At 39.2% G+C, this 24,865-nt stretch overlaps 1 protein-coding gene across 2 annotated transcripts; it reads right to left on the bottom strand.

The window, feature by feature from the left end:
- On the bottom strand, positions 1-24,661 carry LOC148329471 (oxysterol-binding protein-related protein 10-like). 2 transcript variants are annotated; one of them, XM_088307241.1, is made up of 13 exons: positions 24,084-24,661; positions 21,275-21,453; positions 20,030-20,109; positions 19,693-19,758; positions 13,185-13,277; positions 12,609-12,927; positions 10,856-10,950; positions 7,339-7,500; positions 5,000-5,522; positions 2,491-2,677; positions 1,790-1,972; positions 715-868; positions 1-184 (listed from the first exon to the last, which is right to left on the bottom strand). In XM_088307241.1, the coding sequence occupies exons 1-13, from the start codon at positions 24,278-24,280 to the stop codon at positions 140-142; spliced, it is 2,283 nt and encodes a 760-aa protein (XP_088163367.1). In that variant the 5' UTR covers positions 24,281-24,661; the 3' UTR covers positions 1-139. The 2 variants fall into 2 exon arrangements, with proteins under 2 accessions (XP_088163367.1, XP_088163368.1); XM_088307242.1 differs by lacking the exon at positions 19,693-19,758 and having other exon boundaries at positions 7,339-7,497; positions 24,084-24,660.
- Between the last annotated feature and the right edge of the window lie 204 nt (positions 24,662-24,865).

Here is a 24,865-nt window from a genome sequence, read left to right as displayed (position 1 = left end):
AAAGGCTCAATTAGATGATTCTAAGTTTTTTTCTGAATGTGTTTGGTGTCTCATTTGTCCGCACAATTGATGGTGGAACCCACTGCTTCGATTATTCCACTTCTTCCCTGGGATGGAGAACTGCTTCCATGGTTTCTGGTCAATGAACTTTCCACAGTGGGTTGTGGTATACCCAACCTTCACCCTGTTTACACACCCAAAAATACGATGAAATGAAATACTTTTTGTTTTCATTCATGTAGGTATGTGTGTTAAAACCTTTACAAACAGATTCTTGGCTAAAGTATTTGATGAAACGTCCGTGGTGTTCCAATTCGAACCACAAACAAGAAACAAATTTGCTGTGTATGCAATGCAAAGTCAAAACAGGTGAAATCTTATTAAAATCTATCATTTCAAATGTTAATATCCTTAGTGTGTTACTGCCAAATTGTACATTCTTCAGATTCACATTTAACAACACTTTAATATACCCAGTATGTGAATTGTAAATATATAATAATTAATTAATTCTTACTCATTCTGTTCAGATTTTTACAGTAAGGAAAATATTATATTGGGATATATATATATATATATATATATATATATATATATATATATATATATATATATATATATATATATATATATATATAGTTATCGGGATATACGTCTATCTGTATAGAAATTTTGCCATTAGTTTGCTTTCATTTGGAACATTTCTAATCTCACCTCTTTGATAAAATGTTTGGGTTTCCAATGAGTTTTGGTGGCAGCTCTCTGTTTGCCCTCGCTGCGTTGCCTCTCCTCAAGGCGGTGTTTGTGTTCTGCGGCGTCATCCATTCTTCCGGCCCTCAGAGATGCCGTTACGTGCTGCCAAAGGCGCCTACAAACAGAACACAAAAACAAGTGGGGTTGTTTACGCTGCAGAGAAACCACATACTCTACATCTTCACATATTGCATTTACTATTTTCCCCACAAAACAAATTAAGAAAACACTTTAATCATATATGCCAAATCTCAATGAAAAAGTATGCATGTCAAAATTTTGCGTGTCGCATTATTAAACAACATTGGAGTCATAATTGAATACCAAAATGAAAAAAACAACAACACATAAGACTGGATTCAGATCCACATCTGCCATCGGGGGGGCCATCAGGAATTTCGGGAAAATATGCGACTTTTTCTGAGTGGCTAGTGTATTTCCGGACCGGACCTGACCATCATGGCAACCAGCAGCCATTCGCTCTCCGCCCACCACCCCATCCACACATCAACGATTACCTTTCAGTGCCTCACGGCTTCACCCCGTAGCTGGCTATGTTTCGGCGCATGACGGCCCGCCGACAACTTTTCTGTGAATGGACGCAAGACTACAAAGGGGCTTCCAGACCTCCATCAGCGCAGCAACCTGTTCAGTCTGTGGTCATAATTCACAATGTACCTGAATTGGATTCAGGTTTGAGGAACAGGTGGGCTCGTCAATAGCTCAATATTATTATTTCAAGAATTGGACACACCATCAGACTATCACCACATGAGTTTGGTCATGCGCCAAAAGGACCACCAGCATATGGTCTGGCAATGGGTCTGCGGATGTCAAGCGGGTAGCTAACAGCAATCAAGACACCCCTTGAAAACATTAAGTTCCAAACCAGTTCCAAATTACAACGGAGTGATGATTAAGAGTCCCACACAGAACATGTTCGGGAAGGGACAAAAGAACTCCAGTAACTAGTTTGCGTTCTATCCACAAAACACAGTGCACCTTCGCTTCTTAATTATGCATCCGGCTGACTCACCGTGACTCATTGTGTTCCTGCTTCTCGATTGGCCTGATCTTCTTTTTGATGACAGGCAACTTGGAGGTATCTATCACCTTGCTTTCTCCATTACTGTAGGTAAACTCCAGCACACCATTCCACTCGCCTTGGACTTTGCACACTATGTTTCCTGTCTGGTTGTGTTTAACTTCAGCTGTTACTCTGTAAAAGGCAGATTTGTTGACGTGAGGACAACATTTAGAGCGGGATGTTTTTGCAGCGACAGACCTTTCGAGGGATCTAATTTATTGCCATATCACCAACTGCCACTATTTTTAGTATTCCTTTCGACCACTGTTTCCTGTCAAGTAAATTCTTATGACACAAAAAATACGTTTTAATACTTACAGTATACCATGAATCCCTTAATATTCACACCTTTTTTGCAAATTTTTTGGGGGAAGCTATCCGCCTTTATTCACATAAAAACACACTTTCTGTTTTTGTGATCAGGTCAGCCATGTCGAACATAAATATATGACATGGTGTCTTGGGGCAAAGGAAAAATGGCAAAGTGAGAATCATAGCCTTAAAGAAAAAAGGACTATAGCCCATGAAACCCTTTTTGGGTGTGTGTCAATTACCGTTGCTGTTGCTATTCGCGACATAACTCGATCCCCATCCATGTTTAATAACTGTAGTATCGTATAGTGTAGCCTAGTAAAGTAATAGTATCATACCTGTGAACTTTGCCCCCATAGAAAGGTTTGGTGTGGAACGTGACAGTAGCTGAGTACCCGGTTTTGGCACAACTGATTGTAACCTTTCCCCCCAGCTCCACCCAAGGCACGGCCAGAATGGAGCGGGCGTAGGCGCAAGGAAGCGTGAACACGTAGTCTTCATCATGCTCTAACAGATGCAGTACACCTGGGAACAACAGGGCACAGACATGGGCTGATTAAATTCATAGATTTTCAATAACGACACGACTTGTAGGCTTCAGTTCATCAACAAAGATGACCAAAACTGGTTGGTGACAATGTGAGACATCAAATTATGTTCAGTGCTTTGCAGTGCACTACACTTGTTTATTGAACTGAACCGAATAGAATCAAAGTTAATTAACCCAAGGTAAAAACATAGACAAGTGGATTTTCCTTGATTTGCTAAAATACCCTAAGTGTGCCAAAATTAGTCCGATCTAAGCACAAATACAGTAAAAAAAAATTATAAAAATAATGACACTATATTTTTGTACACTGCATTTAGCCAATTCCAGAACAGCAGTGGGCATCAACCAGGGGACCAAATCCAGATATTTAGTCATTCCAGGGACTGTCTAGACCTGAGTAATCATGTTGTCGATTGTAATGAAATCAGAGGCATCCCAGAAAACGGGAAAAAGCAAACCCCACAATTATGGGAACACCAATCCAGGGACCTTGATCGTGCAGCGTACCGGAGGGAGAGAACATTGAGGCCGTTAGATGATGATGCGCTATCAAGCGCAGATGTGAGGAAGGTGTTGATGCTCTGTGGTTGGCATTGTCTTTTCGAAATAAAATTGAAATGGGCCAGCCAGTGTCATGTGATAGATGCAACAGTTGTGATTGTTTGCATACACTAAGTTTTGTTGGAATATTCAATTCCATGAAGTCACTTCAAAATAGTTTGAGAGGAGAACATTGAGCATTGATACGACTCTCTTAGGCTATCTTAAGAAAGGTTTTGGATGTGCAGTGTGCATGATGACGGGGGTGTGCGTTGTGGGGCGCGAACTGGTAAGAGCAGATGTCACCAACCTTTTTCAAGCTGCGAGCTACTTCTTGATAACTGACTAATGTAAAGGGCTACCAGTTTGAGACACACTTCTGAAATAAGAAATAATTTGTTCAAATTACCTTAAATAATGGCATAACTAGGGCTTGACCTACTGTATTTAATAGGCCAATATTAGCTCTTTTAAAAGTCAAAAATCAGCAAAAGAAATTGGCCAATTATTTGTATTACTTTATTATTTTTTTTTACACATTTGAATTGTAATTAAATTTCAAAGTACAATCCTTCTGAGAGAGAAACAAAGTAAAACAAGCATTTAAGAGTGTCTGTGTCAGGTTAGTTAGCTTGACCTCAATTACAGTTTATATTGATTTGAGTATTCCAACTGTATGCCACATGTCCCAACTGAGCTCCCATCATGCCTTGCTTCTCCCTTCCTCCCGGACGCTTATATAACAGCCAGCTGTCTTATGTCCTGGTCAAATGTATTCACATCTGTTTCCCCGAGACACACACGCGCGCACACACAGACAAGTTCGCGCACGCTCACGTGCACGCACACGTTCACACACGCAGAGTCAACGAGTATGTCAAGCAGAAATGTACTCTAAGTATTGAACACTTCCATTTAATTAGTTTGACTTACACATGCCTTTCAGTTTGTATTATTATTTCAAACACGTGCATTCACTTTTCCGCATGTGTATTCTCTTGATTGAATACATTCAAGCATACATGGTCGTGCAAATTTGAGACAAAGACTTTTATATTGTATAAAGCATAATTGGTTCTTCTTTAGGGGAGGAGCTATTTTCGCATGGATGTAGCATTCTTAGATTACCTCTGCCACAATACATTAATACTTAACTGTACAGTATATTTAAAGAAAGGGCAGCACAGTGGAGAGGTCGTGGGTTCGATTCCGGCTCCAGCCTTCTTGTGTGGCGTTTGCATGTTCTACCCGTTGCCCGCGTGGGTTTCGTCCAGTACTCCGGTTTCCACCCACAACCCCAAAACATGCATGGTAGGTTGATTGGACACTCTAAATTGCCCCTAGGTATGAGTGTGAGCACGGATGGTTGTTTGTCTCTGTGTGCCCTGCGATTGGCTGGCAACCAGTTCAGGGTGTCCCCCGCCAACTGCCCGAAGACAACTGGGATAGCCTCCAGCACCCCTGTCACCCTCTTGAGGAGAAGCGGTACAGTTAATGGATGGATGGATTATTTAAAGAACAAATGTGCAATTAACCTGTATGTAAACTCATAAAGAATCTGGCTTTAATAAATAACATTTGATTCTTGCAGTCACAGTTAGTTTTACAGGGTGGCGATGGGTGGCACCTGTCACCCTTACCAAATGCCTTGACAGGGTTTCCACCCCTGGCTGTTGGCAATGAACCGATCAATATGAAATTAAAAGTTGTATTACAAATGTAAAAGTGGGTTTAATATGAAGAAAAAGTGACCTTACCTTCTCCAACCATTGAAACTCCGACAGACATGCCCAGGAACTTGCTCTTGGTCCATACATGAGTATTAACACACATCCTCTTCTCCTTGCACTCGTAGTAAAAGCCTGATACAGGCGGGTGGTGAGACACCTGCTCTGCCACAAAGCGAACCTGGTAACAGTCGGATTTGAACCCACTACAACTCTCTGTCCCCCTCTGTGAGGAGTTTGAAGTCGTAGATGTGAAGGAAGCTGCTGATTTGGGAACCGTACAGCTGGTAGCTCGGAGGGATCGAACACAGTCCCGTGGCACACACCAAGTACAGCGGAAGGTCTCACCCAGGATGGGGTTGTAGGGCTTTTTGGCCACCGCACCCTTTCGGCCCTCATGGAAGGCAGTAAGATAGTACTCGACAAAGCGGATGATGCGCTCCTCCGACGTACTCCCAGTGGTGATCGAGAGGAACATGTCAGGGTGAGCCATGAAATTGGCATACATCTCTAGTAGAGAGCGTTTCTCCAGGATGAATGTAGGGAGCACTACCTGTGAGCGGAAGATTGAAAGAACAAAGTCATTATAGTTGATTAGTTCTCCATTTATTTTCTATCCTGCTTGTCGTAATTAAGTAAGCGGGTGAGCAGGAGCCGATCTCAGCAGACATTTGGTGAGAGGCGGCGTACACGGCTGCTCTGGTCACAAATAACCATTCACACTCACATTCACACTCAATTTTGGAGCGTGAACCATATGGATGATCGTCATCTGACATTTTTGTTTGTGTATAAGCAGTTGGCCTTAGTTGTGAGCCACACCAAGGTTATTCTAGTATATTTAATAGTAAAAAAATAAACTAAATAACTACAGCTAAAATTGAAAAAAAAAAAAGTCAGGAAAAATGAAATATAAAATCAAAAATGTTGTTGCCAGTTTGTTTCTGTCAGTTTGTGGTGGTTTGTTGTCTTGTTCCTTGTGAACAAGTCAACTGACTCAACTCTTTTTCCAAGCGTTTGTATCGTGACTTGAACCCTTTTAATTTGGACTCCTGTTGATTTTGTATTTTTGATGATCCAGAGTACCTTGTTTACCTTTTTGTTATTTTGCAATGACATTGTTTTTCAGTGCTTCCTGATTCCCTGCAATTGGGTCCTGAACCCCATGCTTAATGTGACAAAATCTGGAGCTTAGTAATGTGGGATGATCGACTGTGGGACGATCGTTAAGTGCTTCGGGGCAATTACCCCTCTCCTGTCCCCTTCTGCATTCACCCATGCTTCCTTTTTACATGCCACCGCTTCATGATACAATAATACGTAACTGCAACTTTCATGCATGTGATTACATTTAATTCATTCGGCTTATTTGTATGATGCAAGGTAGTGGTAATCACTCGCAACTGGCAGGAGGAACAATTGCATTGATTATACGTTACAACACGTCCAGGCCACAGAGAGTACTCATATCAGTCAAAAGCAACATGACTTTCAGATTCAAGGGCAACTAAGCGCTGCACGGGTCGGCTGGTGCCAGAGCACCCTTAAAAAGGAACCTACACGATCCAGTCAAACACAATCCATCCATCCATTTTCTATATCCAGAAGCTCATTCTATTTAGGGTTGCGGTGGGAGCTACAGCCGATCTGATGAATGCAGATGAACAGATGGCTACTGATTTTGGGAGTGGATGACTCCGCTTCTGTTGACACTTTCGGCTGCCTGTGAAGCACAGTCTAAATCCTTGTCTTTCTTAAATTCTATTCTATCAGCACATTCTTGTGATCCAGAGCAGTGGGCCATCAGTAATCACATTAGCTCATTGGTCTGAAAGAGTCACCGCAATCACCTGAGCAGAAGCCATGTGAGTGCAGACGGCAACCAAAACGTCGATGGGCGCAAACACTAGAGAGCAAAGGAATTAACGAAATTAACACTGTGCATTCAACCACAGAGTGGTTGGGAAAATTACTGATTTAGTGGACTAAAATTTGACTTAAAACCTAACATACAGTTCATTAAGAGTTTTATGATGGGAGTTTTTGCTATAAGAATCATTGTTCATTAATATGGTCAACCACTGCAATGGACCAGACTGTGTTCTATCTTATGTAAGTGGGGAGTGTGCTTTATTTTGTGTAGCATAAATAACTATATCACACACCATTTGGTATAATTAACTTCTACATTGACTGAATGCTGATATTTGTTTTCTGTGACAAGATTGCTTGTCTCCTAGATTAACTCGGTCGCATTCATGTCCAACAACCTCTTTTCTACTGACATACACCCATCTCAATACTCACTTACATAGTGACGATTTAGTCACATTAGTAACACAAAACAAAGGCAGGGATGAGAAGCTCACCTTAGTGAGGTCCATTCCAAGTTTGAGCTGGGACAATAGATGAAGGATGATGCTTCGTTGCTCATCAAGAACTCCTAGGTCTTCCTCTTCGTTGTCTTCTGTGTCGGTGGTCTCGTCACTCGGATCCAGGCTCTCAAGGGTGCCGGGCTGCTGCTTTCCCTGCTAATCGACATGTTTTGGCAATGCTTTTATTCAAATTGTATAAGAAAAGCAACTTTATCACATGTAAACATTGTTTTGGGGGCTGGAATCTCTGACATAAATGTATACAGCAATGCTTATAACTTCTTTAAAAAAAATGCAAAAATACTGTACATGCACACTTCATAATGACAGTATGCTGAGTGCAATTATTTTCCTGCATTCTGACTTGTCTTTATTCCAACAGAACTGCGGTCAAATATCGATTCATTAGTATAGAATATTATACAAAACAAAGTTGCTTTATGAATTGTCGCACTCTGTAAACACACCATTCATACTCCACCAGGCAATTAAGAGGATTCCATTAGGTTTGTACTGTGGAAGGAAGCACGGATACCACCCAAGTGCCACTTGTCTACTTTGTCACAATATGTTTCAAACCATTAATACAAATAAACTCAAACATTAACTTCACCGCTATAAAACTCTAACACATGTATGATATCAACTAGCCCCCCCACACACACACATACACAGAGCCACTCACTTTGCTAGGCTTGCATTCAACCATTGCAGACATAGGAGTCCTGTTGGATTTCATGTCCAGCATCCACAGACAGACAGAGAGAGGCGGAATAAGAGGTGAGAGTGACAGAGGGGAAAAAAATAAAAATATATATCTAAAGTGGATAGCAAAGTCATAAAAATAAATGAATAAAAGTGGAGAAAGAGCAAGAAGGTCTGTCTATGTGTATTTTTGAGAGGCAGATTAACACGATGCTTTCTGTCTTGCTATCCAGCTTTACACATAAGCTCCACCCCTTACACGCTCACCATGTACATCACAACTCGTCCTACTTTAATAGCTCCCTCTCACTCCCTCACGCTTTCATTTCCCTCAGGCAGTCTGCCTGCTCTAGACTGGTTTCATTCATTTGCTTTTAACACTGTTAATGGCAATGAAATGATTTTGCTGTCTTTTGGAATTTTGAGAAGCACCACTGTTCATTCCAACACATCCGGATAATTAAATCAATCAATAGACTGCTTGTCCAGATTTATTTCATTTGTAGTTAGTGGCCATAACTAAATGTAATCGTATTTCAATCACCCCTTGTGATATAAATATACAAACATGCCAAAAACATTAAAAACAAAGACATCATTCAACACACAGCTGCTTCAGTTTAGTTAACACGTCTTTCCTTCGTTAAGATGAAATTCAGCTGAGTATAAAATTTGAGCATAAATTCACTTTTTTATTGATTATATTATTTGTTTCTCAATCTACTATACTGAAACTGCATCACCATCTAAAAATGATTCTTCAGTGAACAAAACCACATTTTTAGCCACAATCAGCAAAGAGTAGAACCCACACAGAGATGTCAAGATGACCTGAGGCACCGCTTCTTCTGGAAAAGCAGATGTTAGCCTGTGAGTGTCTTTTGTAAACGAATCAATGGGAACATATGCTTTCAGACAAGCATGTATTGTGGTTTGAACGAAGTGTTTAGAGGCAGCTACAAAACACAACTGGCAAAAAAATATGTATGAAATTGCAAAAAAAAAAAAAAAAAGTTTATTAATTAGCATCAAACTGAAACACAAACTTTTTTTTGATTTTGCGCAAATAGGTTTGTAATTGCCTATATATGCCTCAAGATGGCAGCAAATCACTAATTGGTCTAAAAGAAGATCCTCAATTCACTTCAGCAATGTCCGGAGTTATTAATGTTATTACTTTGCCCCAAGCACAAAAACAATTTGAATGATTTTTAGTTTTAGTGAATAACAAAGCACAGAGGACAGGTAAATTTATAAAGCTCCTTTTAAGGGTACAACAATGGACTTTTCAACATGAACTGTATCTAGTAAAAATTCTAACAAATGATAAGGCAAATGATGCTTTCATCCACTTGCTTATTTTGTGTATGTTGGGGTACAAAGTATCCCCTGTAGATAGATCAAAAATGTATCAAGATTAGAAAAGCAGGGAGAACCTGAAGGGATTCTATCACAAGATAAGTACACTTTGACGCCTACAGAAACGTCTACGTTTTTTTAAATGTATATAATCTAATAATTATACCTGATTAAAGCCCGAGTCTACATGTAATACGATTTCACCTCCCAAGACGAGATATTCCTCACTCTTAACACACATTTATTGTGCTTGGTCTTCCTTGGCTGTTATTTTTAGAGAATATAATATACAGTCATCAGTTATCTGATGAAGGCCCAAGTGTACATGTACTATAATACCAAAATGAACTCTGACAAACAGCAATTTGGAGTCACAAGGAAAGAAATCAGTGACAGTTGAAAGCTACATCTAGTAGAGTAGGGACAGAAAAAGACACAATGTACTCATGTGACTGTAGAGCATTGGGTCTGATATAATTCCCAATCAATAGGGTTTTTGTTATGACTCAAATAGGACGAACAGTAAAAAGGAGAGCTCTGTCATGTGCAGAGGGGCCAAATGTACTTCAATATTCACGTAATACTAATATACTTCCATTGGATCCAAATTCTCCTTAAATTGCCTGTAAAAACAAACCAGGTCCAATTTCTCCCCCCTGAAGAGTTGCGACGACGAAAATTACTCTGCATTCCCGTTTAGCTCACAGTGCTTGCTCTTTACTCTCCCCCGTGAGGAACGTCCAGTTAATGCGTTATGAAGGTTTGGAGAGTGTCAAATCGTCTGTCTATCAGGACGGACAAAGTGGTTCACCCAGCAGCCTAATAATTAAAGCAAGGTTTCTACATTCAGTGGTTTCCACAGAAAATTCCCGTTTTCTTTAACAATGCAATAAAAAAAAAATAATAATTAATTTTTTTTAAAAAACAATATCCCTGTGAATTCCTCCATGTGGCAAAGCAGGTCTAACATGAAAATAAGTAATCACAACACACTGCTCAATGTTGGTGATTGAAAACCATCAACTGGACCAGTCCACAAAAAAAAAAAAATAAATAACTTTAAAAAACCACCGTCATACTTTCTTAATCTTATGTTCACTCCAGACTAATTTCATTCTCAATAACAAACATTTTTTAAACAGACTGTTGAGTTAGTAACATGTGTGAAAAACAATCAATATCAATCAATAGATGACAAATGCAGCTGGTCCAAGCTCCCAAAACTAGAACTGCAACGTTCCCTGAGGTGAAAGAGTACTTTAAAATGAGTTTATCATATATAAATGTCTTAAATGAAAACTTTTAGGCTCGTACTGTTTTTCGAATACAGCACACACAAAGGCTCACACACACACATTAAATAAAATAAATAAATAAATATTGTTATCTCCCTTACTATTGTTTGCTGTTGCTAAGACATGAGAAAATTGAACAGAGCGTGCAATACCTCAATATGGTGGGACAGGTTACTGAAGATGGCCGATTTCGATGCATCATTTGTCATCTGCTTCTGAGGAGATCCAATCCATCCAGTCGAGCTGTCTGCAGAGTGATACCAAATTGGAAGACAAAAAGATGACCCACTTAGTCATTTAAAGTTAAATATAAATAGTTCAGACAAGTGAAGCAATTTTGTATTTGTGTTAGGGTGAAGCATTTCTTTATTGTAGCAATGCTTCCTGTCAATGAATCGTATTCCATTGGAAAATCTGTTTATTAACGTTTACCAAATCTTTGCAAATTCCAAAGTGCTTATTTTGCTGTCGCCTTTTCCTATGGCATAAGATTATTGTAACAAAGAAATAATCTAACATACCCAAATGTCCCTACATTTGTGCTGTTCAGTTAGCAAACATGACAATATTTTAAAACATTTTAGTTTGGGCCAATGTACAAGGGCTTACAAAATAATGAACGTAAACATACACCGTTAGCTTTACAAAGGTCAGCCAAAATATTTGAAAACAACCCAAAAAAAACTTAATATTATATCACAACAAAGTAAAGATGTGAAGTGAAAGACTTAATCTGTAATTTCGTACGCATGACATGAATCATCGAATATCTTAGAGGTTTGAACACTTTTTTTTTAACACATCCCACTTCACGAGTCTCTCATTTATAGGATCTTAAGTGTTGATCTCATTAGCAGATTGCAGTCTCCAAAGACTAAACATTAACTGAAATTGGAAACTTGAGCGTCATACAAGGGTTACGATCCTGTTGCAGAATGGTGAACATGGACACTTCATTTACACTGTCTGAACAATTGTCATCAATATGAATGACACTTGCCAGCAAATTTGTACTATTTTTGATCAATCAGCGAACAAAGTGAGCTTTTGTATAGTATTTGTTTTTGGGCGCTGATGTTGAATATGCCATTGCTTTCCTCAAAGGATCAGGTTTCAACAACAACAACAACAATAATAATAATAATAATAATTATAATGATAATAATAATAATGATGATGATAATGATAATGATAATGATAATGATAATGATAATAATAATAATTATAATAATAATTATAATTATAAAAATAATAATATGTAATCTATTTAATAATATTTATTAATTAAACACTAAGGTAATCAGTAAGTTATTTTTTTTTTTTTTTATTTCATAGCTATACAATTCAATATACAATAAATTACCACGCCTGGTAAAATCCATATTGCACAAGTGCTTTACAGGTCAAACCTAAATACCAAAAAATGACAATATTTCAAAAACCTGATGTGCAAAAAAAAAAAAATAGTAAAGCCATTTCTTTTTAATCAATGTATAAAATACAGTTAGGGACACATTAGTCTCTGATAAAAAAAAAAATTCAATAAATGCATTTGCAGTCAGTGTTAGAAGTGCTTTATTTTTCCTGTAGATGTCAGTAGAACGTTTCAAAATGTAGCCTACTGTTAAAAACAATCAAGAAGACATTACTCTTCGATTATTATTTATTATTTCTGTGTACCGCAAATGTTAATGCAATGAGAAGAAGTGTTTGTTGATTTTATATTACTTGTCTTTTTCAGGGTGACTAGGAAACTGACACTACACAGTACTGATGGCAAGAGCTGAAGTGTTCATTGCCTTTGCATTGTGTACATGATGCACTGCAATACAATTTTGAAACAAAATATTTTTCTTGATTCTCGATAAAAACACACAGTCTGATCGCCATCATCAGTCAACTCACCTGCTTGACTCTGGATGTAGTTGTGCTCCTTTTCTTGTCTTCTTCCATAGCTGCAGTGTTTGGGACTTTGTTTGTCACTAACAGAGTGAATCGGGCTTTGATTGCTCGACTTGAGACTACCGGGTTCCACCTGGTGCACGCTAGAGCTGCAGCGCTGATTCCAGGACTTGACTCTCTCTGCAGAGGTTGCCTCACTCAAACTCATTGAATGATGATTCTGGTTCTGGTTGTGGGATCGAACATTGTGGTGTAGCAAAGTGAAGCATTCTCCCAAGCAGCTCAAAGTGGCTGCAGAAGTAGCTTTTAAAAGGAGTAAGTCCTAAAGCAAGGGCAAAGACCGGAGTGTGAGAGGGAGAGAATGAACAAGCTTTTCTTTGTTTTCAGCAAAAACTAGAACATAACCAACATTTGAAAATGTGCACATTTTTTTTCCATATCTTAATGATCATAACCATAATTTCTTGTTGTCAATATAATAGAAGTTTCGGACAAACAAAATGAATGCGGTTGAAGTGTTTATCCGTGTGAGCAGGTTGCTATGGCTGCGCTCAAATTGTTTTGAAGATTTTTTATGACCTCATTCAGGGAGGAGAGAGGTCCAGCTCTTGGGGGCAGAGATTCATTGGAGCTGACCTGGATCTTCTGTTCCCCTTGTGGCTCAGTCATCCCCTAAAATCAGACCCATAGATCGCAAAAGATGGTTTACAATCAATGCCCAAGGCGAGCATCTGTTGGGGTGTGTTGTTGCAAACATTTAATTGTTTATAAAAGGGCTGCCATGTTTACTGGAAAAAGCTCAAACCATATCAAATTTTCCTACAGGTGTAATCCTGTCAATTGTTTCCCTCACTTACAGTGAAAGACAGACAAGAAATTACACACTAGAAATGTTGGGTTATTTCATCTAGCCAAGTGCAGGTTTATGAGATGGTTTACTCAATATGGGTTATTTATTTCTGGCATGCATTTGGTGGATCTTGATTGGCTACATACGGTTCACGTCACAGTCTACGGAGTCAAATGGCTCGAGAGGAGTCTGCTCTCCTCAAACACAAGAACATTTTTGGTCATAAATATTGGACACATTTAATATCGAAGAATGTGGGCTTAATTATTGGGACACGTCCACTCTCCACACACCTCAGTCCAAAGGATAATTTTTTTATGTCGCGCTTTCCTCAACAGCTGGACCTGTAACAAAGCGCTTTCCATATGGTGTAATATAAATTAGCGGGAAATTAGAAAACAAATAAAGACACAAATGCAATGGATATCAGAAGAACAACAGAACAGTGACAGACCAATTATAAGACATTATGGGTGTTTGACAAAAACGGGAACAAAAGCAGCCCGGTTGCCTTTGTGAACCCGGCCCATGTCTTCCTAAAGATAACGTTAGGGAACTTGCACTGAGAGAGCTGCCAGCCTTGCTTTCAGCTAAACTTGATAAAGTTGTCTGCATAACTAATAAGAAGGCAGTGTGGCCAACATCGACAATAAGCATGTAAGCCTTCCAGCACATATAAGGGGAACTTTATTCATTTAGCCGATTTACAAGCCTATAACTCATTGGGCAACATTAAAAGCATCCAGAACTTTGAGCTGAAGACTGATCACCTCCGTACCACACATCATTGATTCAGTAATTTGTTCTACAGCGGGCTGCAACAAAGTGCCGAAATAAACATTTATAAGAGCGTCGACACGTTTATATTGTAAAAAATATGGACCTAATCGTAAGTGGTTGTCTAAATCTACAAAGCTCTTCAAGCCCAAGTCGTAGCTTGATAGGATGGACAGATAGGTGAGCCACATGCATTTTTACATGTTTATTGTAATAACAAACGGTCAATCGATTTGGTCCTTACTCATATCTCTCTTTCTTTTTCAGTCCGTGACAAACATGGGGGAAATCTTAATGAGGCCAGCACATTGAGAATTGACCCATATGATATGTCCAATACCCAAAGTAGCCAATAGTTGTCTTAGCAAAGTCCAAAATAGCAAATGCAGGCTGTTAGCTTAACTTATTGTTAGTTTATGGTTAATTATTTTGCATTGATACCGTTATTGTTAATTGGTTTGTCTGACATTGATCTAAATTTTTTGTTCTTGACTTAAATTTGATTTTATAAATATTTTGCAATACGTTTTTTATTGAAGATTCTAGTGGTGTCCATTACATAAGGCTAAGTCTGAATGGGTCTATTCCGATTTTATTTTTTTTTTTCAAATCCAACCGACAGGCCACTTTTCATGTGTGGTCCTAGATCATATACGACATCTCAGTCTGAACAGAGAGCTCGCATATGTATCCGACCAATATATCATCAAAGGCCCGACATGCACTCTGCACAGGCGGGGCATTGTGCTTTGGAGGGAGTTTTCTTTTTCTCTGACAAACCAGCGCTGATCAAAACATAGCTATTCTTTCCCTCATGCTTTATTTTCCCCACATCGCAGCGGTAATAGAGCAGTAGAAATACTTCCATTAGCTCAATGACGAATGAACGCAGGCAGACAAATACAATTGATAGAGAGGAAGACTCGTGTGAGAAGAGAGATAATGAGTGCTTACTGTGACCCTGAATGTAATTAGGAGTGGCATTGGCTTCCGAGTACCACAACTGGGACAGCAGCTTATTTAACGAATATGTGAGATGAACTGCGATGACTATTAATCACAAGTATTCTTTCATGAAGTGATTTCAACAGTAAGGACAACTAGTTATCGCAAACCCTCATTCTCCACGACTGTAATCCTCTACACCAGCGTTCACCAACTTTGTGCCTTCGGACACCAGGTAGCCCCCAAGGACCACACAGGTAGCCCATGCATGGGCCTCTTCTAAAAATAGCTCACCGGTGATGGAGTGAGGTGATTGGAGGAATGGAATGTGGTAGAAGTGATCATATGAAAATGTAAACACTTGCAGCGATTACAGATAATAAAAATGTTCCATATCAATATTTATGTATTTAATGATAACATACAGTATAGCCGAATTATAACATGTGAATAAAGGTTACTTGAGTAAATTCGTTTTTTCAGAGGTTTATATCAAACCTTCACACTAAATACTATCCAAAAGGTAGCTCACGGTTTCTCAAAGGTTGGTCGACCATGCTCTACATTGGAGTGAGATACAATCACTGCAAACTATACTATTATAATGTTCTTATATTGTAAAATTTTACAAACTACATAAATCACAACAATGGAGCAGTTTCTGAAATATCGTAATTTCCATATCTTATTCAAGAAAGGCATTGCTAAGCCGTTTAAGCTTTGGACCATTGTGCTTCAAGATGTTTTCATGTAAACACAAATACTGATGCTCCTCTCTCCATGTCAAAATTCAGTTGTCAACACTTGATTATTTATAGAGCGCTACATGGCCATGCATCTGTCTAGAGATCTATTTGAGCATGACTTTCAGCTCACTAAAACACTCCTCCACTCAAGGGCTGGAGTTTTATTTTTAAACCTTGCCTTTCAGTAGCAGTGCTTCTTTCTTTGTCTGTCTACATCGTTGGGATTGTTGTTTCTATGATCATTTTTCTACGTTTATTTTACCATGAGCCAATCTCAGTAGTATTAGTAACACTCTTTGTCCATGTGGAGATGTCAAATACAAGTGCAATTAGGCCAGTTTATATATAATAAAAGCAAATTAAAATTTGACCAGTGAAGCACTAACTGAAAAAGCTTTGTGCACAAGAAAGTCCAGTATCAAAGAACTACAGTTAAACATAAAATGTAAATTGGATAAGACAGAGGCAAAGTCAAAGTAGGTCTTTTCACACACTCTCACACAGCTTCACTCAACACGTGTCATTCTCAGGGGAGGGTGAGTCATCACTCCTCTGACAGCGAGGAAAAGATGTGAAGACACTTTCACAGTTAAAGTCCTGATGGGCCTAAATATAGAGTTGGATTCATCACACCCAAACACAAATAACAAGTTTACTTCATCACTGCAAAAAAAAGGATGGTTACACTTGTGGGCAAATTATAATCAAACAAATACCAATATGTCAATGAAATAACTTCAAACTGACAAAAGCAATGGATAAATAATTGGTAGAAATTAGATTGATGCAGCCTTTGATTTGTTGATTCTTTGAATTAACTTAAATAGTCGGGGCTTTGGAGCGCTTGTACATGTTGTTACATGATAATATATGTGAAAAAAGCTACAAATACACTTCTGTGCTCGTCTATGACAAATCTCTTTAAAGGAAATGATATATTTACAGAAAGGTCCATCCGTCCATCCTAGACAGATGCCCATTTTTGGGGTAGAGAAGGGAGAAAGAGAAGTTTTTTTTTTAAAAAAACGACGTACCAAGCAAGGGCGGAAATGGGTTTTTGTGCGTCTGTTTAAGTACCGAGTGATTAGAATTAAAATATTTGCACCCGGATCAGAATGAACTTGTGTAATGTACTGGCTCGCTCTCTCTTTGGCCCGCGCGCTCACATGCACGCACGGGTTTGAAGAAGCAATTGAGAGCCAAAATAAGCCTTTTGAGTTACGTTTCATTTGTGCAAATGAATAAAGTACAATTAATACAACCATCTCTACAGTGCGCCCCCGGTCCAAGCTCGTCTGTGAATTTGCCTGGTGTGATAATTAACAAGACGACAGAAGTCTGATCAATGTTCCAGTAAATGCGCTCCCAGCATGCTTTGCAGCACTAATAAGTGAAAATAGCATTTAATATGCTTGTTTTGTGTCAATTATATGTCTCCATTTTTTTATTGTTTCATTTTGTGGGAGTATGCTTTTCAGTTTGCTGTTGTGTAATAATTTTAGTTTTGATGCGACACTGACTGTGGATGACGTGTTGACAATTGACGTGCAACACCTCTCTTCATGAAAGAAAAACTTTGTAAGATTAGTCTAATGCTTGTAATAAGAGTGCAAATGTCTCTCACTGCCTCTTGAGTGCCACAGTACAGATAATACTCCATTAAGAATGTTGAGACCCGCGGCTATTCGTTGGAAGCAGCTAAGATGAGTACAAATACATTTCTACTGCTAGATTTAGCTACTCTCATCATGCACTGACAATTTTTTCTTCTTACGTGAGGTGGGGACTGATGGATAGATGCCAGGACAAAACTGCTTGAAAAGAATAAAGACGGACAGCAACAGAGGGCCATTATTTTTATGAATAAGGACAAAACGGTGCCCAGGTCGCGAAGGGAGGACGTGAGACGAACCGGCAAATTAGGGTGGTACTGACGAATTTGTATTCTAAACTTATGGCATAATAAATACACTCTTTACCTGAGTTATACCATATTGAATCAAATTGTTATATTTTCAAATTCACTGTCCTTGAATTATATCGCATTCCGTTTTTTTATATAGATATGTATCGAATCATCTTTCATTGGAAAGACGCACACCCCTAATGCACTGTATGTTAAAATGACAAACAAACAAAAAATATACAACTTTATGAAGATTTCCAATTATACCATAAAATATAAGTCTGTGGGTTTTATTAAAAGATTTAGAAAGTGTAATGCATCTTGTCTTTGTGTTTCCCTCAACACCGTTTAATGTTTCTCAGTGGCTTTCACACATCATTTTCTCATTTACCCCTTTCACTCATTTCTCACTTTCTTTTTTCACACCAGTTTCTTGTCTCTTCCCCACAACTATAATGAAGACTTTATAGAAACGTCACCTTTTCTTCTCCTTTCCTGACTTAACATCAGCTCATAACAAGTTTACAAGTCCTCTTTGTCTTGTCATTATTCAACTGAGGCTAAAAATACAGTGAAACCTCCAAATTCAAATAAATAATCAGCAGTTATCTTTTGTTTGCTTGAATTGTACCATGTGAGATCTCTAAGAGAAAGCAGCAGCCAGAAGAGGTAAAGGAAATGCATGAGAAGAAAGATGAGAGACAGTCGGTAACCTAATTCCTTTCTGTTATTGCACCCACTGCACCTTCAGGCTACACTACTGCCAGCATAAGTCGAAAACACACGCAGAAGCAGGAGAATCGGATGGAAATTATCAGCCCATTAGGAATGAGACACAAGTAGAAAGACCTGTTTATCGTAGGGAAAATGGATGAATATGAGGCTATGGATAAGGTTGGGATGGCCTGGGACAGCAGGGCTCGAAGCGTGAAGTTCTGGTTCCAAAGCCCGCCACCCCAATTAAAATGTGATCCAAATTTAGAATTGCAGTTTTCGCTTTACGACTGTTTCATCAATTTAAGCAATGACACCGAAAGACGTCTCAGCAACAGTTCCATCACTTCCGGGTGTGTCACTTCGGGAAAATCATTATTTTGTTGAATATATGACATTGACATTATTTTTTTTTTGTATAATGTTTAGCACTTTACTTTGATTTCATTTAGCACTAAAATGACTTCACACTTGGTCTTTAACTGAAATTGTTATTTTCGATCAATGGAAATTCTATATCATTGTAATGATGATTACCAGTATATTCAAGTTCCTTAATGATAACGTTTCCACTATTATAATTACCTTCAGTCACTGATTGGCTCGGAGAAATCACAGGGTTTATTGTTTTATATCGACCATAGGTAATTCCACACTGTGGATATAATAATATAAATACTGTATGTACGTGACAAATAAAAGACTTGAGTTTTGGGAGGTGGAGGGAGAGTTGGAATGAGTTTATGAGCAAAATGGCAGTGAAGCAATGCATCTGGCTACAAGACATGACGAACATATGTGTATGCATATGATTAGATAATAGTCATTAGATAATACTAGCTAGTCACATGGCTATCAGGTTAAACACAGTACACATAGTGCTCATTCAGCACATCAGCAAATGAACCACACTAAGATGTGCTTAAATATATCAACCGCTTGGTACAGCTGTGTGTGTTTATAAGAGTGAGCAGATGGAGGCTTTCAGCGGTGAGATGAAAATGGAAAGGACATTAAGTCATTTTTGTAAAGGTGGAAAACAAAGGAACAGCATCAAAGCACTTGGATTAGTTTGGGTCTCCATTTGGTGACTGCAGGTCACATTATGCTGTACATCACAATCCTGTGCCTGCATTGCTTTTCACATACCTGTGATAGTGAAATTGTGTCAGGGAGGATAAGCCATTGGAGAGATGAGACATCTGTTTTACATGCCTGAGTGGAGGAGATGTAGAAGCTCTAAGAGGCTGGATAAAACTAACTATAGCTTACAAGTACAGTAGCTGGGTGGAAATCGAATCTTTCTCCAGTGTCTCGAAATGTAAAATCTCGGGCCAAGCACATCTTGGGAGTAGTACTAATCCAATAAGGAAGCAGGGAAGAGAAGGGAATTGATTGAACACTGTCGTCTCGTGATCAATGCAGAATTTAACGAGTGGTTTAAATGACCGTGTGAGTGCATGTGTGTGTGCGTGTGCGTGTGTACCTTAGCCCCATTGTCAGAGTGGCATCGAGAACATAGCTGCAGCTGTGTCATCCATAAATCCTGTTCCTCTGCATTTGATGCTGAAAGATACGTAAGACTGCTCTAACTGCTGCTTTGCATTCATGACAGACAGCAACAAAGAATTCATGCTTGAATATGACCTACTTTATCATTTTGGTTTCATTGATTCGATTAACAAAGAAAGAAACAGGAGGATTCAAGCTCTTGACTTATTGTTGAAAATTTTAAATAACTGACGAAACTTTTTCCATCGACTCTTAAAATGTTGTTCTGTACGTGTTGCGTTCAGTGAACAATATGTGCAATTAAGGCCACCAGGTGTAAACAATAAAATGGCTTTCAGCTGTGTGTGTGTGTGTGTGTGTGTGTGTAACCCCTATAAAAAGTACAATTGATTAACTATTGCTTTTTATAGGGGTTACATGTGTTTAAAAGCTACTGCAATGTCGGCAGTCTTGACAGTAGTTGCCAAATAAAAATGTTGGCATCGAAACTTAAACAATGACCGACTGACATTAGGAATATATCAAGTCCCCGAAAGAGATTTCAAATAAGTTATATCCGCAGCAAAGTGTACTGTACATTCAGTACTGAACAAAACGTATCCTCTAAAAACAATTGGGTCAAAAATAAACACTTTTGGGTAAAAAAGGGACCAACCTGTTGGGCCAATTCAACCCAAATGTCTGGGTTGTATTGTACAAAATGACCCAATTTTAAATGGATTGAACCTTTTTTAAGAGCGCAGAACAGATGAGGATAGCAGCATTATGCATAAAATAGTGATAAAATCGATTTCCAGAAAACGATGGGAGTACAGCAGGGGTCTTCAATCCTGTTCCTCGAGGGCCGATGTCCTACTTGTTTTTAATACCACCCTGCTGTAACACACCTGATTCAAATGATCAGATACTCAGAAAGGTCTGCAGAAGCTCGATAACGATCCTGATCATTTGAATCAGGTGTGTTGCTGCAGGAAGAGATGGAAAACAGGCAGGACACCGGCCCTCGAGGAACAGGATTGAAGACCCCTGGTGTACAGTGTTAACAAGGCATCAATTCAAGTTTAGTGAGGAGCTGAGGATAAAGGTGAAAAGAAATGTATTTCACTGACTGCACAATGGCGGTGCCGCAACAATGCCAGGAACGCCTATATAAGGTTTACATGCATGTACAGTATATCTTTATAGAATCTCTAAATCCAGTATTACATGTCACAATTACCTCTAAGTTTGTAGGATTCACCAGTCGGGGACTGAACAGAAAACGTGTAAGGCAAGTCACTGCACGAGACAACCAATGCTCCGAGGAGAGACAGGGAACCTCTTGGGGGCCGCAGGCTTTTGTTGTGTTCATTTCGATAATAGTCAAGCCGGCTAACCTTGGGGTCAAGAACAAAATACCTGCGAGAGGGAGAGAATTTACAACAGAGGAAAATGAGGGCCAAATGTGTGTATTGCGAAAATCTAACTTTAAATTGAATGATACTATAAATTGTCAGCAGCAGGATATCCTATTAACATCCTGGAGACCCTTTATTTCAAACCATGTCATAATGAGCAGTGAAGAATCAACACAGTGATTGTGTGAGCTACCTAATACGCCACAACACTGGGAATACCAGATGCAGAGAATGTGAATAGGTTGTGTGATAATGCTCAGTCAGCATTCTCGAAAGGCAAGGAAAGAACAAAATTCATTTCACTCTTGACCTCAAGAGCCACTTCAGGATGAAAGATTTGACAGAAAAGTCGTTGCCACAGTCAAGAAGCAGTGAGCTACTGATGTTGGGGATAAGACTAAAAATATGCAAAAGGATGCGACAGTTGCAATTCAACCGAAGTTATTGGTAAATAAATAAACCTCTAAAAAAAGCACAACATTTTGAACTGTGTGCGTGCGTGTTGGAATTAAGTATACATCACATTGTCAAAGTGTGATCACAGAGCTCATTACACATTTGGATACTTCTATCGATCCAGCTGGACAGTTTACAATAAAGAGGAAGAGAGTTCGAGTTGGGGAGGGAGCGGATAGTGGGAGAGAAGCTACAGCAGAAGAACAAATGCAGGGCTTTCCTGGATGACTCATTCAGTATTTCTGGGACACCCACCCACACAATTCCTCTCAGCAATGTTTCGAAAACAGACGAAAACTGAATGAATGGAAGCATGCGGGGAACAATTGAACAGCTACAAATACGGCATATAACAATGCAGTCAGTAGGCGGGAGGTAATGAACAAAAAATTGGCTGTGATGAAATTCATGGGCCACAATGCAGTGCATGTGTCACTCATCCACTACGACATGAACACTGCGCCGATGGAAACACTGAGCTCATCATTACATTTTTATAGAAAATAAATTAGAACCTGATTCGGGTGGTGAGTATATTCAGTATTAGTGTGCTGTCTCCCACAAGGGCACCAAGAGGGGTACAATTGATGCCTCAATCAATGAATTACAGCAAAATAGAAACATATTTCCTGAGTCCATACATGTCATTAAGTATTTTTGATCATCTTAGTGATTTTAATATTTACTCCATCGAAATTCTCTCAAATGTAGATTTCTGAGCTCTGGGCTCTAAGAAGAAGCTTTTGCTTGGTTTTCAAGCTTCCTTAGCAGTCAATCGCAGCGCATTAGATATGATGGTGTATGCTCTGACATTATATCTGCTCACAAGGGTGTGCCGCATGGTTTTTTGTTAGGTCCACTTTCATTGACCATTTATGTGAACAACCAAATGCAGGACTCCACCTTTGAGCGGATGACAATGTTTTGTACTGCCGTGATGCATCTCTTGCACAAGCGATTAAAGATTTGCAAAATACCTTTGTGGTGTTCAAAATACACTGCATGAACTGCAAATTGTTGCTCATATAATTTCCACATCACACACAGGAACCACACAAGCTGACAAAAAAATTCTAATCAAAACAACAGACACACACATGCACAGCGTGATGATTGGTGAAATAAAAACATGACAATGAGGTCCGTGAGACTGAAAAGGTACACAACACTTATATTTTTTTCTGTATTTGGCAGCGTGTGTGTGACGTAGTACCAGTAGGTCCGTTCTCGATGCGGTTTGGCTATCGCCAACAATTCGGATAGACTGCGCCGGCCTGAAATATTAAACGAAGCTCACTGATGGACTAACCGGACTGATGATGCCCACTTCAGTTTATTTTTGAAAGTTGTACAAAGCAAACGAAGGCTCCTTCTGACTAATACAGAACAATGAGCAGCCTTTGTTTAAAGTTACTTGGAACAGACGCATGCATCGTTGGTGGATTGGACACTCTGAATTGTCCCTTGGTGTGTTTGTGAGTGCGGATGTTCGTCTATGTGTGCCCTGCGATTGGCTGGGAACCAGTTCAGGGTGGAACCGCCTACTGCCCGAAGATAGCTGGGATAGGCTCCAGCAACCACACGACCCTTGTGAAGAGACGCGTAACAAATAATGGAATGATGAGTTACAAATGGGTTCCTCCAAAATTTCCCAGAAATGTATGTTCACTTAATTGAAGCGCCAGCTCACCCGCAATCCTGAGCAGGATAAGCAGTCGAAAAATGATGAATGATACGTTATTATCGCTGGATAAATTTGCATTTGCAGCATATAACATTGTATTCATCAGTTATCTAGACTGCTGATCCACTTTGAGGGCATGGATAATATTGTATCTAATGGAAAATGAAAATTGATTGTGTTTTAATGTTATGAAACAGAACAAAATCCGAGATTTTGGAATTGCTTTATTGATTGATGTCAAAACCCCTTAAATGCATTCGCTTAAATTTCTCAAGCATCAAGCATCTGATATGAAGCTGTAATAAAACTCTATTTATAATTTCACCTCTGGTTGACCGAACACTCTAAATAAAAAGCAATGATATTGACACATAGCCTAATACAAAGCTTCAAAAACTAAGTAGGATTACAAATGAAACAGGCAGCAATGGCATATGCAGTAAAAGTTAAATAATAATAATGAAAAAAAAATTACACAGTATTTCACTCACCTATTCTGCCAGCCCTGCAGAAGATTAGTGTATTTTTTCAGGACCCCCTCCAGATGCTGTTTGTTGCGGGTTGTTTTATGCGGCGATGACCCTGCACCACCATGCCCGGACAAGGAAGCAGGTGGTGAAGCAACTCGCTGTTCTTGCCTCTTCTCGGGATATCTGGCGGGGCTCTCTTGGCGCACGGACCGGCTCATGGTGCCGATTCTGCTCCTGTCTGTTCACGCTTGGTTACTATGTTTAAGTGTTTGTAAATGACAGGCAAGGAGCGTCAAGAGGTTGCTCCTCAGCGATTCACTGCAGCTTTCATCAATTGATGCAGTGATAATTAGATAGATAACGACACTAATTCTACAAGTGGAGCTTTACTGCTTCCTGACAGTGTTGACACTGAAGAGATACGGACTTATTTACTGCGGAGATGTCCTTCTCCTCCTCCTCCCTCCTTCTGTGGTGACGTTATTGTGTTTTTTCAATTTGGAAATCCCGGGTTGGTCACTCCCCCTAGCCCGGAATACTCCCCCCTACAGTCACTGGATATGAATTATTCATCACAACATTACGGCGTCGCAGGGTGGGTTTTTACTTGTGGGTTGGAAAAAACTTGCTGTATTTTGAATTGTTTTTTCTTTTATTCCCCCCAAAAAACCACTCTGAAGTTTTAAGTATTTTTTTTGTCCAGCAAGTTTTCAAAATGTTCATTGTTTTTGCCTGCCTGCCATTGTTATGTCATGTTGTGGTGCCTATGTTGACGTCATCAGTAGGAGACGATGACGTGTATC

Source organism: Idiotropiscis lumnitzeri, chromosome 10 (assembly GCF_059441095.1).
Source record: "Idiotropiscis lumnitzeri isolate Australia: NSW breed Sydney's pygmy pipehorse chromosome 10, RoL_Ilum_1.0, whole genome shotgun sequence".
Taxonomy (NCBI): Eukaryota; Metazoa; Chordata; class Actinopteri; order Syngnathiformes; family Syngnathidae; genus Idiotropiscis; species Idiotropiscis lumnitzeri.
Note: the sequence above shows the minus strand (reverse complement) of the source record. Positions and strands in the feature narration are given on the sequence as shown.